The sequence below is a fragment of the Mixophyes fleayi genome, chromosome 2 (genome assembly GCF_038048845.1).
Source record: "Mixophyes fleayi isolate aMixFle1 chromosome 2, aMixFle1.hap1, whole genome shotgun sequence".
In the NCBI taxonomy this organism is placed as follows: domain Eukaryota; kingdom Metazoa; phylum Chordata; class Amphibia; order Anura; family Limnodynastidae; genus Mixophyes; species Mixophyes fleayi.
The window spans coordinates 66,324,131-66,342,843 of NC_134403.1; the positions used below are offsets into that span (position 1 = coordinate 66,324,131).

Below are 18,713 nucleotides of genomic sequence, written 5' to 3' on the forward strand. Positions count from 1 at the left end.
GAAGTGTCCCTTAGATTTGGCAGAGAGAAGGTCATTAGTGACCTTTGTGAGGTCAGTTTCGGTGGAGTGGAGGGAGCAAACTCCAGATTGGTGAAGGAGGGAGTGAGATGAGAGAAAGGAAGTGAGACAGCTGTAGACACTCAGTACAGGTAGTTTGGAGGCAAAAGGAAGGAGGGAGACAGGGCGATAATTAGAGAAAGGGTCAAGGGACGGTTTGAAGTAGGAGGGGAAGCAAGCTATCAGAGGTAAGGAAAAGGTTGAGAAGGTGGGTAAAGTTGGAGCAGGTATGGAGAGAGAGGGAGCAGAGGAGGTGAGATGGGTTCAAGTGGACACGTGGAGGGGGAGAAGAGGATAGAATGGTCCAGGCTTCATCGGCAGATACCAGATTGAAGAAAGAGAAGATGGATGAGCTAGCAAGTGGGGTTTACAGTGGGGAGCAGAAATGTTCGTGGAGTAGTGGGGTCTTTGCCGGTGCTCCCATAGCAGCTTTGGCATGGCAAATAGTGGCGGTACCTAATTATGTATCCCTGCTTTATGCAGCAATATATAATGATGGTTACCGCACCCCTTAATAAATAGACCCCTGGGGTATATTTACTAAACTGCAGGTTTGAAAAAGTGGAGATATTGCCTATAACAGCCAGTCAGAATTAAGCTATAATTTTGTAGAATGCACTTAATAAATGATAACTAAAATCTGATTGGTTGCTATAGGCAACATCTCCTTTTTTTCAAACCCGCAGTTTAATAAATAGACCCCTAGTATCTACAACAAGGATAAGCAATATTTGGAAGGGGGAATTGCAAATTCGTATTCTTTTGAAAATGGTTTACTTTGCAACATGATACAAGCCCTTTCATTTATAATGTAACTTTTGAACAACATTTATTGTTATACTGCTGACACCTACTGGGATATTGATCGGAACCAGGACTGGAACTATATAAAACTGAGCAAGGGACATTGCAGCAGTAGTGAAAACTTAGTAGACTTAGAAAGATTTTTAAAAAAACTATTTGTCTTAAATATTATTATTATTATTATTATTATTATTATTATTATTATTATTATTATAATATATATTTTAGAATGAAATAATAGTTACTTATTGTTGGACTGACCAGAAGGGAAGACTTGAGTTGGTCAGCCTAAGATATATTTTACTATGTGGCACTAACATATGTGGCACAATATATACAGTGTTAGAAGTGGACATTTAGTGGTGATATGAAAATGTAGAAGTTGTGGAATGATTAATATAATGTAAGGCACGGAATTAGATTTAGTTTTACAATGAAGACAGCATATGCTGCAGTCAGCCAGCAGTAGTGCTCTGTTTACATGGAAGTTGTTTTGCAGAGTCTCTGTTTGAATTAAATAATTATATCATGATGGCTGAACTCGCTGGGTGAGCTGTTGTAGAGAACTAGTTAGAAAAAATGAAATCATAACAAAGCAAAAATATTTTTTCTATTGTAGGCCTGTTATCTGTAATAAGTCAGATTTACCCGAGAGAAAACAAATACTGACCATTTATTTCTAAAAAAAAACCATTTTATTAATTTACACAATTATAGGTGACTCGTTAAATGATTTGAGGAAAGAGCATTCAGGTCAGAGGGAAAATTACCTTTTAGTTTCTTATCTTCCTCTCACAACTATTTACAAGTACAGGATCTATTATCTTGAAAGCTGTTATCCAGAGGATCCAAACAAACAGTCAGAACGAAAACAATAACTGCTATTTGGGAATTATGTAATAGGTTCAGACAAAATCACAGGGGGCTTGATTCATAAGGGGCGTAAAGGGGCGTTTTGTCCATATCATCCGCAAAAGTACTCTAGAGAGAGAGGGGGAGGGGGGAGAGAGGGAGGGGGGAGAGAGAGGGGGAGAGAGAGGGAGGAAGAGAGAGAGAGAGAGAGTGGGAGGGGGGAAAGGGGGAAGGGGACAGGGGGAGCGGGAGAGAGAGGGAGGGGGGAGAGAGAGTGAGAGAGAGAGAGAGTGAGGGGGTAGGGGGGAGAGGGGGAGAGGGGGAGAGGGGCAAGGGGGGAGAGAGAGAGAGGGAGAGAGAGGGAGGAAGAGAGAAAGAGTGGGAGAGGGGGGGAGAGAGAGGGAGGAAGAGAGAGAGAGAGAGAGAGGGGGGAGGGGGAGAGAGAGAGGGGGGAAGGGAATGGGGGAGAGAGGGGGGGAAAGAGAGAGAGTGAGGGGGAGAGAGAGGTGGGGAGAGAGAGGGGGGAGAGAGGGGGGGAGAGAGAGGGAGAGAGACTATTAATTTAAAGGAAATCTTTTATGTTTTTTAGTATTTGCCCACTATTTGCCTCTCCTCTGTTGCTTTCTATTAGTTTCATTTTACATCTACAGAATACATTAACAAATGCAAATAAATGTACAACGCCCTACATTATCTATATCATTTAGATTATCTTTCTCTATTTATTTGCATGTGTTAATGTATTCTGTAGATGTAATATTAAATACTAGTTAAAGGCCTGTCAAAATGATGGAAAAATATAAGAGAAAAATCATGTTGGACCCTTTTATGGTAACGGTTACATGCCGCGCATCATTTATCCCAGAAACATGGAATCAACTCCCGGCTGGAAAAAAAAATCTTAATATACCACATTGTGTCTGTAAATCTTCTGAGTCTTTTAACAATTTCCCCTGTTCCATGCAATCCAATCATTTCGATTTTTACATTGGCAGATCTCCATACTGCGGATATTGCCACATAAAGTTGACCATGGCAAATAATGTACTTGTATTTTTTATAAAACACCATTTCAAAACACTTGCAGCACACAAAACAGTCATTTGCAAACATTTTACAAAATTTGTTTGTGTGTTTTGTATGTGTATATTTATAAAGGTGATGACCAGCGTTAGCCTTTTATATATATAGATACTAATAGACAGTAACAGAAGAGAGCCAAGTTGTGGGCAAATACTAAAAAAAATGGTTGCTCAACCATTACGTATTAAGCTGTGTATTTATTAAAAGTTTGTGGGCAACAAGGTATGTGAGAAAAAAATCTGGTTGGCAAGAGAGAATGCGAGAGGAAAGCAGTTTGGCAGGGGAGCATGTTTGAGAAAAGCAGGTGAATATGGGGGCAATTTAAAGGAAAGCTGGTGGGCTAAAAGCTGGCTAGGATGCTTAGGACGGTGGTGTATGTGAGAGATAAGCTTGTGGGCAGGGGGCATGTGAGTAAAGCTGGTCTTATGCGGCTATCATTGGTGACAAAAGTTGATGGGCAAGTGATGGCATATGTGAGAATAGCTGGTGGGCAGATAGACATTTGTGAGAACAGCAGCCAGGGAGATGTTTGTGTGTAACAGGTGAGGGATGTCACGATTTTTTGTTTTGCTTTTACATATTTAGCCCCAGAAGTGCCACAAATTCATATTATGCCACATAGTTGTGCCCCCAATTCATCTTGAAACCTATGTGCTAGCTGCTTTCTTATGTGTTACTTCTCTCAGGAATCAGCACACACATCTTCCATTCCACAATGAAACCTGGGAGCTGCGTCACTAAAGCAGCTGAAGATGTCTACAACAGAGCTGCTGTGCATGTCCCTGCGCAACAGCCCATCTCTGGCTGCTTTAGTGGAGCAGCTGCTGCGTGCCATGTCTGGCATGCACGCGGGGGGGTTGCCAACCCTTGTGTCACGACTTTCATTGTCGATCTTTCTTTCCCTGAGAAAAACATTTAATATTTAGGGACAAGTTTACCAACGGGTGAAAGCCCTACTGTCTGCGTTTGCCAGCAATAGGGCTTCTATTTTTTGTTTGCAAGCGGCAGTGACAAGCTGGAGGGCAGGAGGACATAAGTTTGGCCTGTGCAGCCGTGTCATTGACTGACAGAGTTTGGTTCCAAAGAGCTCCCGTAGCCTACTGGGATCCTGGAGGACCAACATTCTGATCATGACTGAGTCTGGAATGGCCAAATCAGGTAGCGTGATGTGACCTCACCATTGACTGACACAGCATTGGACCTACAAGGAGCTTACGGAGCTTTGTAGGTCCAATATTATGACTGACCATCACCATCTAGGTGGCTGGATGCCTGCACATAGTGTACACAAATAATTCAATGGCGGCCTCATTTTCAGTAGAGTCTCCAATCAATAGAAAAGAAGGGAAAAAAAACAGAAAGAGGAAAAAAAGCCCCAGAGGAAACAGAAAAAAACAGAAAGAAGAAAATAGAGAAAAGAATAAAAAGAGAGAGAAATAAATAAATATTTTAATACATTATTATATTTATTTTTTACTGTTAAAATATAGCCTCTCATCTGCAGAATATTTAAAAATATGTAACTTATATAAAATGCTTTTTTTTTCTTTTCTTAAACTTATTTAAATTAATCAAGTGCATTTTTGATTTTGGTAATTGTCACAAATAGTCACCTCTTGCCACTTCCTGATTTAATATTTTATCATATATTCACACAGTCAAACAATATATCACCTCTAATTTGTCAGGAAACCTCTCGTGACCCCGTTTATCTGTCACAAAGCGCACTCGTGACTTGGAAGCTTGCTGTAAGTGAACACACAGGATTTCAGCCTAAACCTCACTCTCACCTATCTCTTAGGCTCAGGGCCGGATTAAGGGAATGGAGGCCCCTGGGCTAAGGGGGCTTCCATTCCCCCGTGAGGGCCCCCCCCCGTGACCCGAGCCGCCCACTCCCGGTGAGCCGAGCCGCCCCCAAGGCACTTACCTCCTTCTCCTGGCATTGCAGTCCTACCCCGGCACGCTGTATGCTCTTTACTGAGGAGATCTCATGAGAGTGAGACTCACGAGATCTCCTCAGTAAGGAGACTACAGCGCGCCGGGGAAGGACCGCAGTGACAGTGCTCAGCAGCATTGATCGTGCCGCGGGCGCCCCTGCCCCCGACCGATCAATAATGCTGTTGAGCACTTTCAAGGGCCCCCTGGATGCCTGAGGCCCCTGGGCTGTAGCCCAGTTAGCCCTAGGGTTAATCCGGCCCTGCTTAGGCTACAGATTTAGCTTGTCTGCAACTACCACCATCTACTTATAAGGCTATAAGGCCTGTGGCAAACCTATGACTTAATTATCCAATTGCACACACTCTGTGCTCTGGTAGCTAAACAGTTAACACTTCACACACTGGTTTCTAAAGAATTAACCCAGCCAAGAAATAACTCTCTTCTAAATAGGCAGTGAATTTGTTTAGAGCAATAATGACATCACTATTAAATTTTAAGATTTAATATACAAAAAGTACAATGCTTACAGGTTGCAAAAACAACTAAGATGACATGACATACATAACAAAACAGATTTTAAAAAAAGAGATTAAACTCAGAGTATAACTTATAGATAAGTGGTATATTCTGCGCCAAGGGAAATTGGCTTGAAGATGGACAGATATCAATGATGATTGATTTACCAAAGACTGACAATTTCTTGTAACTGGTCTCAGCTTTTTAAAGATACCTTTACACCTTACCCCACCTCCAGTGGTTGTGGTCTGTGACACTGTTTACAATTATTATTTGCATGTTGCCTGATTTACTACCCAATTCTACTATGTGACCCAACTTTCCTGTGGAGTGTCACACAGAGCCAATTTTATTATTAACAGATCCACTATGAATTTGCCAAATTATTGATACCAAACCGGCCTATGTCCAGCGTATTCATTGAGTTTATACTCATTTCCTCAACTTCTCTGTGTGACAGAATACTTTATTTGACATATGGGCTGCCCTTCATCATGCTATTGAGGAATACATGGTTGATCACTACTGTTATTGATTTCAAGTTGCATTTTGGAATCTGAATTATATTTGTCTATATAAGATTCAGCTAACCATCATCCTTGTGTAAGGCCACAAGCTGTGAACGGCTCCTTAGCGTCTCTATCTGTGTAAAAAAACTCTCCCATTGGTTAATCCTTATAACTGTAATTCCTCACTGTTCACTACAGTACTTATTTGACAACCTGGTGCTACTGATGGTTTCTTCAGGTCAGTTGCTGATTAGTCGGTTTCTGGAATGTAGGGGTCCTGTTTGGAAAATATATAGTTATTATTCACCTCCTTGAAAGCAGAGAATTGATAAAACAATAGTCCACCTGTGACTGGATCACTTATAAATAACTTATTACAAATGTATCATAATAATACATATAATAAATAACTATATATAAATATATTTAAATTACTAGCACAGTGCGCCAATTTATATAATTGCAAATGTACTGATTTTGATACTGTGTTATATTTGTGTATGAGATGTACTGATTTCTGATGCAGTAGCCATGGTGTAGGAAATGTGTTTGTGTAAGAAATGAGGAAAGGAAATCTTAAAATAAATTAATTAATTCTCAGAAGTGACAAACACCTGATTTAATATGATAAACCAAAGAAAAGGAGGGGGGGAAGGAAAAGGGAAAAAGTCAGTGTGATATGAGGCACTCCCAAATTGCTCGTTAAAATATAACTTTTATTAGGTTGGATTAAAATGGAAAGATTTGAGCGAAATATTGACAAAGCTACGGAGTGAAACGCGCGTTGGCGTTTTGTCTCACTTGTCCTCCTAGCATAGATTGATTAGAATCACAGCAGGAATCGCTCCCCAGTTTCATTTTAGGCAGGGCATTTATCACAAAATCCCGCGATTCCTGCAGGTCAGTTCTGCTATATATTGGCGCCTCGATATAGGCTTCATTAGCCCGATGCAGGTTAGCATTATTTAAGGATGGAATCCTCGGGCTGTCAATGTGAGATACATGGTATCTGCTCTTTATTATTAGGAGACTAATATGATGGACATCAATTTTGTTACATTCAGGCAATAACTTTATACCATTATTATTGCATTTTCTCCTTCGAGTGGATTATACATATGTATATTAATTATTGAGGCTTTTCTCAATTAGCATTTACTGGTCTTTGCAATTCATGCAATCTAGGGCTACTATAGCATATTCTATATCCTTTATATGCAGCCCTTAGCGCTATTGTAGCGGATATTGATACGATTGGGACGACAAGTGGGACATTGCAAATTATTTTGCATTTTAATCACATATCACTTTTTGTATTTTTTCTTTTAATATTTCGCTCAAATCTTTCCATTTTAATCCAACCTAATAAAAGTTATATTTTAACGAGCAATTTGGGAGTGCCTCATATCACACTGACTTTTTCCCTTTTCCTTCCCCCCCTCCTTTTCTTTGGTTTATCATATTAACTAATACAGTGTTGGGTGCACCCCCCGATTTATTATTTTGTCTCTAATCGGGTCTTCAATAATAAAGTGCTCGTACCATTTTGCCTTTTGCAGTTTTCCATCTCTGTGTTTTTTGTTATTAAACACCTGATTTAGCCTGAAGGACCAGCAGGAGGTCATTACCAGTTGTCATCTCTTGTTAGAGAGACAGAATACCTCCTAACAATGTAGACAGCAAATATGAGGAAGTCACGGGTTGATGTGAAAGTTAAATTGTGTTAAAAGCAAGATAGACGAACTACATTAATGATGCAACCAGCAATTCATTTAGGAAATTGATGTCAATTTTGTTAAAATTGCCTTAACTCCATATCGAGAGAAACATCACATCCTGATATTAAATGATCTGAAGTGACAGCAGACGTTTCAGTGTCTGGTCGGGTCAGGGGGCTGGGCTACCCCCTGACAACATGTAACTTCTGGATGATCCCCAATACCTGAAACTGATGTGTAATTAAGCAATAAAACATCACTGCTTGAAGATTCTGCCTCCGACTATTACCCGCTGTATTCTGTGACCAACAGATAATAGAGATGCTCAGGCTCGGTTTTCTGAAAACCGAGCCCACCCGAACTTAGGGCATCCGAGTAGGCTTGCGAGCCGGCTCGTTACTTTTGTGCACCCTCGGATCTGAATTGAGGCAAAGCGCCATCGTTGTGTTGTCAGATCTCGCGGGTTTTGGATTCCATAAGTACCTCCCTCCCTAGGAGATCCAGCGCCATTGCTCACACTGCAACAGTGGTAGCAGTGTTCTTGTCACTCTCCAGTAACATTGCTCAGTGCCATTGTTCACACATAAACAGGGGTAGTAGTGTTCTTGTCACTTGACAAAAATTGACTGGAAATGATTGGAAATTAATGTTACTGAGGTTAATAATAATGTATGGATAAAAAAAATATGTGATTTTAGCAAAAATAAATAAATGGAATTTTAGAAAAAAATCGGGATCCAAAACCAAAACACGTGAGGGCAGTTTTGCCAAAACCAAAACCAAAACACAAAGTTAATCCAGATCCAACACCAAAACCAAAACACGGGGGTCAGTGAACATCTCTAACAGATAAGAGCTTACACTCTTATCCGTTTCCTGGCTGTCCTTTGTTGAACACAGCATCTCTGTGTCAATGCTATGCCTGCTATACAGCAGTCCTGATCCATAGTAAGCTGTCAGGAGGTACCAGCCAGCCCACAGCAAAGAGGAACTACAGCAGCTATACCAGTTACCCCAGAAGTAAGCAGTTCTAGATGCCGCAAAGGAGTCCAGTGGTGGCAGCCGAATTATTCTACAACTAGTGCGCAGTTGGCAGTCACAGTCCGCGAGTGTCTGGTGGCGAGGTGACAGGAAACTAAAATAAACTGTGCAGGAAGGACATCCCTCTGTTTCTGCTAGAGACGAGATGACGAAGTAAGCCCATCTGGTCACATCGCCCTAACTCCAACTAGACAGACATTAAATTAATAGCCCCCATCTTTTATAATTATGCCTCCTTTCGCACATTAAATGAATAGTGTTTACTTTTAATAAATAAGTCTCAGTCTCCTCAACTAGTCTCAACATTAAAAGCATTCTTCATCATCATCATCATCAGCTATTTATATAGCACCACTAATTCTCTGTACAGAGAGCTCACATCAGTCCCTGCTCCATTGGAGCCTACAGTCTAAATCCCCTATCATATACACAGACCAAGAGAGACTAGGGTCAATTTAATAGCAGACATTTAACCCAAATACCCTAGTATGCTTTTGGAATGTGGGAGGAAACCTGAGCACCTGAAGGAAAGTACGCAAACATGGGGAGAACATACAAACTCCACACAGATAAGGCCACAGTGAGGAATTTAACTCTTTCCCTTTTAATATGTACATGTATCCCCTACAATCTCTGACATTAAATCATTCCCATATAATGAAAAGTGCTATAACTCCCATACTTTTTACCGATTGGGCATCATAAAATTCATGTCAGCTCTGGGACAGTATCACTCAGCTGCCTCTGCAAAATTTTACCCACCTCCCAGGAGAGTGGGAATAGTCCAATAGTCCTAGTGCTATTCAGCACCGGGCTGGCTGGTTAATCCTGAGAGGAGCTGCATTTTTTTTGCAGGCCTGATTCCCCTAGATAATCCAGCCTCATGTCGATTGGCCTAGGACTGGTTGTCACTAAGGCAGGAGGACCCCATGCTGCGGGTTCCCTGCTATAGTGCCACCACCCCTGGCTGGTACTGATAATTTCAGCTGGCAGCAATAGGGTCTTTTAAAAAATAAATATTTATTGTTTGGCCTTATGGCCCGGATGCCTATGATACATTTGTTTAAAGTGTATCATACACTTTTAATGTAGGATACGCCTTAAGTGTGTCTTACTATGTACTATTCAGAGTCGCATGTATGTGTGTGACTGAGTACTGAGTAATCTATGGATGGTCATATACACTTCGTCGTATGCGCAAATTGCATTAAACTCTACATAAAACGCTTAATATCCAGTCATGGTTGGCTGCTCTGCGTTAGCCAGAAAATAAAGATAGCTTGGGCGATTTTCAGAGTAGTGATCAATGGATTACTATGCTGCATAATTAGTGGCGCTATATAAATAAATGATGATGATGACAAATGCATTTTTAACAATGACCAAAGGCCACATAGTCACTGGTGATTTACATGTGTTTTTTAAGGCTAGTAAATATAATAGAAACATGAACACTTAGCAGTATTACCACATGAATACATGGATCCCATGCTTAAAAACTTTTTCTATGTCAGGCACTGGATTTGCTTATAACATCATTCCTAAAGCTGAATGACACTTTGGACAGTACTATAGGAAAGTAAAAGCTTTGTGCTTATGCAAGTTTGAACCTTAAGCACTGGTAGGTATACTGTTATGTTACAGTGGTAATTAGAATTGTTAATAGAGTTAGTACAGGTACTAAGGAATATGTCAGTGAATGAGTCCCTCCTCGCCCGCCCCCAGGCGGAGCTCTGCTCGCAGCCCAGCACGGTTACAGAGAGGGTTCTGTGTTGCTGCCTGGCGGACTGTTGTGCTGTGTCGTGTCATGTTATTTGTCCTGCATGGGCTGTGCGGGGAGTTGTGCGTTGGGAGGACAGGCGGCTGGACGTGTCAAGAGGACAATGCATCTGACTGAGGTACAGAGCATGTCACCATCATGCTGCTGCTAAGTTCATCTGCACAGAACTGCAGAACTAGGGCAATAGTCGCATCAAATAGTTAGGGCAGCTGTAATGTTTAACCTACTTGGAATCATTATTGGATTTTTTAAATGTAGTTATAATGATACACACACACACACACACATATATATATATATATATATATATATATATATATATATATATATATATATATATATATATATATATTATTCCTCATTGGTTGGGATGGTGGTCGTCTTTTGGGGAGTACATGGAGTACTGTATGCCAGCCCTGTTCTATACTGTATCTCTGTAAGTCGTAGTGGGTCACTGGCTTCTCTCGTGGTATATGCTCAATAACTCATCTCTGTCGTTGTGGTTAATCCCACAGCTGTGGGATCGCTGGAATACTTCATATAGCGATGGATTTACATGACAGTTAATGAATGGGCAGAGTATACTCATGAAGTCAGCTTTTCTTATCAGTAAATTAGGTGCAGCTGTTGCTTGGAGGGCACGGAGAGAAGTCACATATTCAGATAAAACTTTACCAATATAAAGAACTGGTTTGTGAAATAAGAGTTGAGTATAGTAGGCAAAGTACTGAGATTGTAATATCCACTAGAGACATCATCAGCATCACAGCCCATCTACTCCCTATTACATCACCTTATGTCACTGACATTATACTTGTCACTGTCTGCCCTTCCCTTATAGAAGTCTTGCCCAGACATCCCACTTATGTTATGTCATTACTTTCTATTTCTTGGTTATATTGCTGTGTTTTTTTCCACTACCTGATATTGAGTGTGTGTATTGGCCAGAAAAGCAAGCCAATTTCCTTAATATTTTAGAAAGTTAGATGTCCATCTGATATATATATATATATATATATATATATATATATATATATATATCTATCCCATAGATTGTAAGCCTGCAAGCAGGGCCTTTTCACCTCTTTGTCTGTTTTACCCAGTTTGTTTATTAGTTTATTATGTTTGTCCCAATTGTAAAGTGCTAATTTACCATTCCGTGGCTGCCCTGGCAAAGACCTTTTTTCTATTTATTGGCAAATGGAAGAAATGCTATGCACATTTCTACAGGTGAGGCTCCCATTGTAACTGACCAGTTATACCACCCCGCAGATGGTGTTACTTTACTTTTTGCATCTGAATAAATTGATTAGTGCTGCTGTCCCCATAGATGTGTATGGTTACAGTGATAAGCTTCGGTACTGGAGTTAAAGCTGGAGAAACCTCTGATTTCTCAGATATTAACCGTTTGTTAAATAGCAAAAAGCGGTGAAAGACTTTTTCGGCTCTTCACCACTTCTTAAATTAACCCCTTGGAATAAATGTACTATAATCATCACAATTCAGAATACCATTATTCATCCTTTGAACATCTTCTTTCATTCCCATTATCATTTTGTTTATCTCTAGACAACTGCAATACATTTCCATGCTCTCATGCAACTATCACTTAATAAACACATTCTAAATAGACATTGATCATCTCCTATGTAAAACCAAGACTAGTCCCAGAAATGTATTCATTTTTAAAATTCAGAATATTTCTAGTTCATTAAGAGATTTAAAATATAGGAACTGTGTTCCAGTCCAATCCACTTTACTTGCAGCTCTGCTGATAACCAATTCAAATTAAATTGGTCTTTTCAATTTCTTATGTAATATATGATGCTGGAGGATGATGTCATTTCAATGCTGCAGAGAAGGCAGATTGGAGAAGGCATGTCACACTGGCTGGATAATGAGGTGTGAGGGCTGTTGGCCGTTAGAGGAGTGGAGGAGATAAAGAAACAGATCACAGGCACATAGCAAAAATAACAGATAAAATTATAAAATAAAATAATACTAACAAATTGGGCCATGATTAAAGCAATGCTGTGAACAGTCACCACCCACTTTGGCCTCATTTTTGTGTGCAAAAATAACAGTCCCCTTTATATGACCTCACCATTTTTCCTCTTGTGATGACTGACACTTATTGCCAGGGCAGACCAGGGTTCAGTATGACCGGGGTCGACCTGGGAAATTCCTGGGTCCAAGGTGCAGTGTGAACGGGGTCTCTGAGTTGGGATGTTTGAAAAACCCGGGATATTGCAGGGGCGGCAATCTGAAAGTGGTACTTTAGAATATAAATGGTACAGAATGATTAGAAACACATAGGGGTATACTTACTATATAGCGGGTTTGAAAAAGTGGAGATGTTGCCTATAGCAACCAATCAGATTTAGTTATTTATTTAGAACATTCTACAAAATGACAGCTAGAAACTGATTGGTTGCTATAGGCAACATCTCCACTTTTTTAAACCCGCAGTTTAGTAAATATACCCCATACACTTATTGCCAAAGAGAGAAAGGTTATTCCTTTACTCTTATCCCCATTTTTTTTAAAGAATTTAAAGTATACCATTTTCTTTCCTCAGGGTGGTGCCACATTAGCGCTTTAAATGTCATATTTACAGTGCAGTGTCTCACTGCTTCAAATGGAAATAGTTTGTTTATATAAATAGTACGGAAAAGAAGTCACCAGAAGTGATTTAATTTTTTTTTATGTACAAGACATTCAACAACAACATGCTCCAATTGAAATACATTATGTTTGAGAACACACTGTCACACAGAGCATTAAGCGCTCATTACAGTCCGTGAGCTGTAAAAGTTACACATTGTTTTTTTATCTGCGATAACACTGTATATAATAATTTGTTGTGAGCACTTCTGAAGCTGAAAACGTGCTATAAAAGTGTCACTATCCTAAACGGGAACCCTTCCCCTTACACATAGCGGAGGCAGTTTTATAGAAATATTTTGAATACTTGTGTTCCTGTATAATTATCTGGTTGCATTAACATAAATATCTTACAGAGAGGATTTTTTCCCTAACTGCTTCTGCACATAAAATGTGAATAGTAAGAATGTGGATTGAGCAGCCCTGTGCTGGTGGGTGTGTGGATTAAAAAAATGTTGAGTATTCATCTAGCTGAAGGAGAACTGAATGGGGTCTGTTATTGGTATACCCACTGCTATTTTGTGTGTATACTTAGAAAGCCATTGCGGTCAGTGACGTTATTGTAGGGGTGCCTCAGGAAGCAGCGAGGTGCAGTGGTAGCCCTTGTATATACACAAGTTTCCATCATCCTACATAAAACATAACATTGTGTAGGCTTCCTGTCTCTTTTCTGTAAACACTCACAGGAGAAGGACCTGACATGTTCTGCTGGTCCCAGATCATGCTGTTGGACAGATTGATGGGTATACTATTGGTTTGCTCCCATCTATGCAGCATTGGATATTTTTTACACTACAGTAACATTCTCATCCTTTAGCTCCAACCAATTACATTCCAACTTATGCAGACTTTATCAAACAGACCTGATAAATGTATGTGACCCCGAATCTATTGTCATGCCTAATGATTACCTGTTCAAAACAGATTATGTTTGGGCTTGTTCATGAATTAGATCATCAGGTGCCTGCTGCTAGCCAATGTGTGTGTATATCTAGTGACTGTGCCAACAGGCCTCTTTGTGGTCCAAAAGTGATCCGGGGCACCAGGCCGAGCGGTAGAGTAGTCAGATCTAGCCAAAACACACTTTACTGAGATCTTATTCAGTGCACATAATGCAAACTGAAGTGGATTCAATAGAGAGTTAGAGACTTGTCAAGGTAGGTGGGTTCTGACCATGCAATCAGGACATTTGCAAAGGGCAGGTTAGGCAGGGGGCAAAAGCTTGATTAACTCTTTGTCACTCACACATCACACAGGCTCAGGGAAAGGTCTTGATATCCTGTAAAATACAAAAAAAATATTGTTCAGGTCATTGATTAAAACTTTTTGGAATGTGATCTACCCCATTAAAGATGTCCAGTTGCAAAATCTGGATTGTCCTAAGAAAATCGTGAGATGTGAGAACTAGTCCTGGGCATTTTGCTGCTGTGTGCATATTACTATTGTTTATATATATAGCGCTACTATATTACACAGCGCTTAAAAGAGAATAATAAATCCTTCACATCAGTTCCTGCACCAGTGGAGCTTATAGTCTAAATTGTCTGCCACACAAACGCACACTACATTCCATTTTGTCAGCAGCCATTTAACCTGTCTGTACGTTTTTGGACTGTGGGAAGAAACCGGGAGACCTGGATGAAACCAATGTAACAAACAGAGAACATACAAACTCCACACAGATTGTGCAGAGGATGGAAGTGCTGTGAGGCAGCATTGCTATCCACTCAGTGTCGGACTGGGGCATGAAGGGCCCACCGGGGGAATTCAGTGATAGGGGCCCACTATATTGGGGTGTGGCCAACTTTAGGAGTGGGTGTGGCCAGTAAAGGGGGTGTGGTCAGGCTATGGAGGACAACTTATAGCACTATTTTAAATGTGCACCTTTTGCATTAGACCCTGCCCATTCTACTGGTAGGGAACTACATGGGACCCATTAATAAAACACTTGTGGTTTGGAAGAAACTCCAGTACCAGCTCCTGTCGTCTCCTAATGCACCAAGACAGTTACTTATGATAAGTGCATCATTTGGTTACCTCCAACCCTCGCCTCATATGTTGTTATTGCCCATCATGTATTGAGCTTATTAAAAGCCATTACAAGGGCTACACAAACCAAATAATAACATCATCAATTAGAAGACATAAACTGCACAATTAATTTTTTAGTACAATGGTTACCAACCTGTTGTTGCTGTGACATGTCCTGGAATAAAAGTCAATTCATAAAAAAACAAGTGATTGTAATTCTCAACTAATCTCAGTGAAATCCATCTAATTTCATTTTAAATACGGTTGATATATGCCTATAATACTTTCACTATATCACCCCTAAATTCTAAACAGGACAACCATCAAAAAGAATGCACAATAGGCAAAAGGAAAAATATATAAATATAATTATGTTCTCCTATGCATGTGCCTTTCTACACTAACATACAATATAGACCAACATATTATACAACCCTGAATGATTATATTTTCAACTGGATGCAATTGGAATACTAGACTACATGAAAAGCACCCTTCATTTGCCAGATCTTGTATACACAGTCTGATTATTAAAATGACTCTTTGTTATAATTATTTTTTAAGGACTCTTACAGAATATGCCACTCGTCAAAGACCATACACACAGCATCAGTGCTACTACGGTTGCGTACTTTACCAATGAATGCTTGTTGAGAAGGGAAATTTTAAAAAACAAAAAAATGAACAGAATACAGCCCATCCAAAGCCTGTCACATTTATTCCATATATGCTGGTATGCTGCCAGTGTTGTATGAAAGAGAATATAAATATCAAAGGACGGGCGCAAATGGGGGAAGGGTAAAGAAACACAAGGATTGGGTCAATGAATAAGTCAAGGGGAAAACGGTCCCAAAGTCATTAAAGGATGTTGGTCTTCTAGTTCCACCTATACCGATGTCCCAGATGGTAAACTTACATCAATGTGACCTTTTCTATTCCATACAGTATTTGAATAATGTGTCCTCTTGCTTCAAAAAGCACCACCACGATGTACTTTTACTCCCCTCTAAACCTGTTTCTTCTCCTCACCAGAGTGCACATATGGGAGACCAGGGAGAGAACAGAGAAAGATCTCATGGTGTTTTACGTTCTCTATTTATTAAGTTAAAACATGGGGTTAAAAACACTCACATTTTGTATGTTAAAAAGGTATCTTTCAGTCCATATGTTTCCTCGATCAAACGGCAGTATCCAGCTTCTGTATCCCAGCCACGATCAAACTGGCTGGGCTTCAGATAACCCGGGGAAACTCTGCAGCGTCAGAGGGGGCGTGGTCTATTGCGTCCAGTGTTGCATGAACCTATGATGACCAAACTGACCTTGGATCAGTATGTTGATATCAGGACGTCCTCCTCCCCTGCTCAAACTGCTGAAAAACACACTACCGCGCCTGGGCTCTCTGCATCTGCGCGGTAGTGTGGTTACAGGAGATGTGACCGCCGCCGCCATCTAAACAAAGTTCAACATCAAGCTCCGCCCTAACAACGGAGGGGGCGGAGCTTCAACCCCGCTGGGCCTACCGGTGGATTGACCGGCTGTCCGGCGGGCCAGTCCGAGGCTGTATCCACTGTATCATTGTGCCCCCTATAATAATTCCCCAAAGGGCTTTGCTTGTACTTAATAAATGACCATATCTATGCTTTGTTACTTTGCCAAGATGTAGATATATATTTTAGGAAGAAGATGCCAGGGATGCATCATGAATCTTGGTGAGTCTTGGTGAGCAATAAAGAGGGTAAATGACAGATGTATAGGGGTGTTTTTATTTCCATTGAAATGTTTTTTTACAATGGTGTCTGTGTGTTATTGACATTATTTCCTGGTGCACAGCAAACCATATATAACCATGCAGTACTAGCTCGCTCAGAGCTTGCGTTGTGGTTATGCAGTCATATTTCTAACCAGGGGATTTCCTATGGTCTGAACTCCGAGCTCAAGCACATTTATTGTGAATAGGAGAGATGCGCTACTGTCATGTAGCGTCTTTTCTGCAACGTTCTGAAAAGTGCAAACGAATTACGAAGGCAATAATGGTATTTTGAAGGAATTATTATCATGCAACGGTCTGTGTATAAACTATAATGATCTGGGACAAAGGTGAATTCCTGGTATCTCAAGTACCAGATCATTTCACAACTTGTTACACAAAACCCAAGTCAATTATGTGAAAAGTATTTCCACCCTGATTGACCCTACTTGAAATTTTTGCATGATCTTTGCTTATCCCAACAATGTATAAATTGCTGACTCCTCTGCATCAGTCTGAACCTTCTCATTTGCTCCCGTTTTGTGTAGCTGCTTATATTGTTACTAGAGTTTAGCGAGGGCAGTCTCCACTGTGCACGTCTGTAGATATAATGTGCAGCGCACGCTATGTAGAAATAAGAGCTCTATGACCCTCCAAACAACACATGATTACTATTCACATTTTTATTGTATTTTGAATAATTACTATATGGGTTGAAATACAGTTTCCAGTTTTGTTTGAGCGCCCAAAGCTTTTTTAGAACCACCTCTGATGTGGTGTTATCTTCTCCTTTTCCTCTTATTTCAACTACTTTGCTCTGTCTACACAAATTACAATGTAAGACTTGCACCTAATTCTGCATATATAAACCAATCTATATCATACTTGTCAACTCTCCCGGAATGGTGCAAATTCCAGGTAGGTATCCCGGACTGCCGGGAGAGCAGGCAAGTCTTCCGCATCCTGCCCATCAGAAGCCAAAATTCCTTGTTTTGCGGTGAATCGTGTCATTTTGGCCCCACAACAAAAAATTTACGAGTTTGTCGCGAGGTCGGGGCCAACATGGCGTGATTTTTTCCAGTAGTTGATTACAACTAAAGGATGCGCGGAATTTAACCATTACCCAGAAAGGGTCCAACATGATCTTACTCATTGCTTAATTTTTTCCATCATTTTGATGGGCTTCTAACTAGTATGTCCATATCTGAAAGATGCAATACAGCCTACATGCCTCCATTCTTCCTGGGACTCTACCAGTTCTGTAACACAAAACTGCAGAATTAATGTTGTTAACTAACATTAATTGGCCACCGTACAAGGGGGAGTTCGAGTGTAAGAACTAATCGCAAGCTGCAACCTTTTGATTTGATTGTTCCGCTCTCTCACACCCATTCACAGTTTCAGCTGACCCCCCGGAAACTCCGTCTGGGAGGAGCGGCCACTCAGTCACCGCAGCTTTAAAATGATAAACTATTACACTTTAAATAAAGGTAGCCTCAATGTCCCCTACTACCCTACGTTATATACTGGCTAAATGAGGGTGAAAATAAGGAGGGAGAAGACTGATGCTGGAAATACAGGTGTAATAGTAGACGGTGCTTTGGTGCATGATATGCAATAATCTCACAAAAGATCTGCGCCAATGGACCATGAGATTGTTCTTTTATGGGTCTATTTAACAAAGGAAGAAAACCTGTTTTCACCAGTGAAACAAATTCTCTCCCTTTGTTAAACAGACATCTAAATGAACAATCTTGTGGTCCATTCTAATTCTTCTCTTTTATTAAAAAATCTATTTTTGGTATATATTTTTATTTTACTTGTAGTTAAAAAAGCACTGAAGACTGTCTGCCAGCCAGTGTGACCGGGGAACTGAGTATCACTCAGCAAGCTTTTCTATCACAGCAATAACAAAATCTTAATTAGTGCCTCATATAGTAAATCGAGCTGCTAGTGTTGACCCTCAGTTAATT

At 40.3% G+C, this 18,713-nt stretch overlaps 1 protein-coding gene across 1 annotated transcript in view; it reads left to right on the plus strand.

Moving 5' to 3' along the window:
• Positions 1-10,282: 10,282 nt before the first annotated feature.
• Positions 10,283-18,713, plus strand: part of TNS2 (tensin 2) — a 104,673-nt gene continuing 96,242 nt past the window's right edge. The window contains exon 1 of the mRNA XM_075199156.1: positions 10,283-10,416. Coding sequence (XP_075055257.1) covers positions 10,342-10,416 — 75 coding nt within the window. The 5' untranslated portion in view covers positions 10,283-10,341. The remainder of the gene's footprint in view (positions 10,417-18,713) is intronic.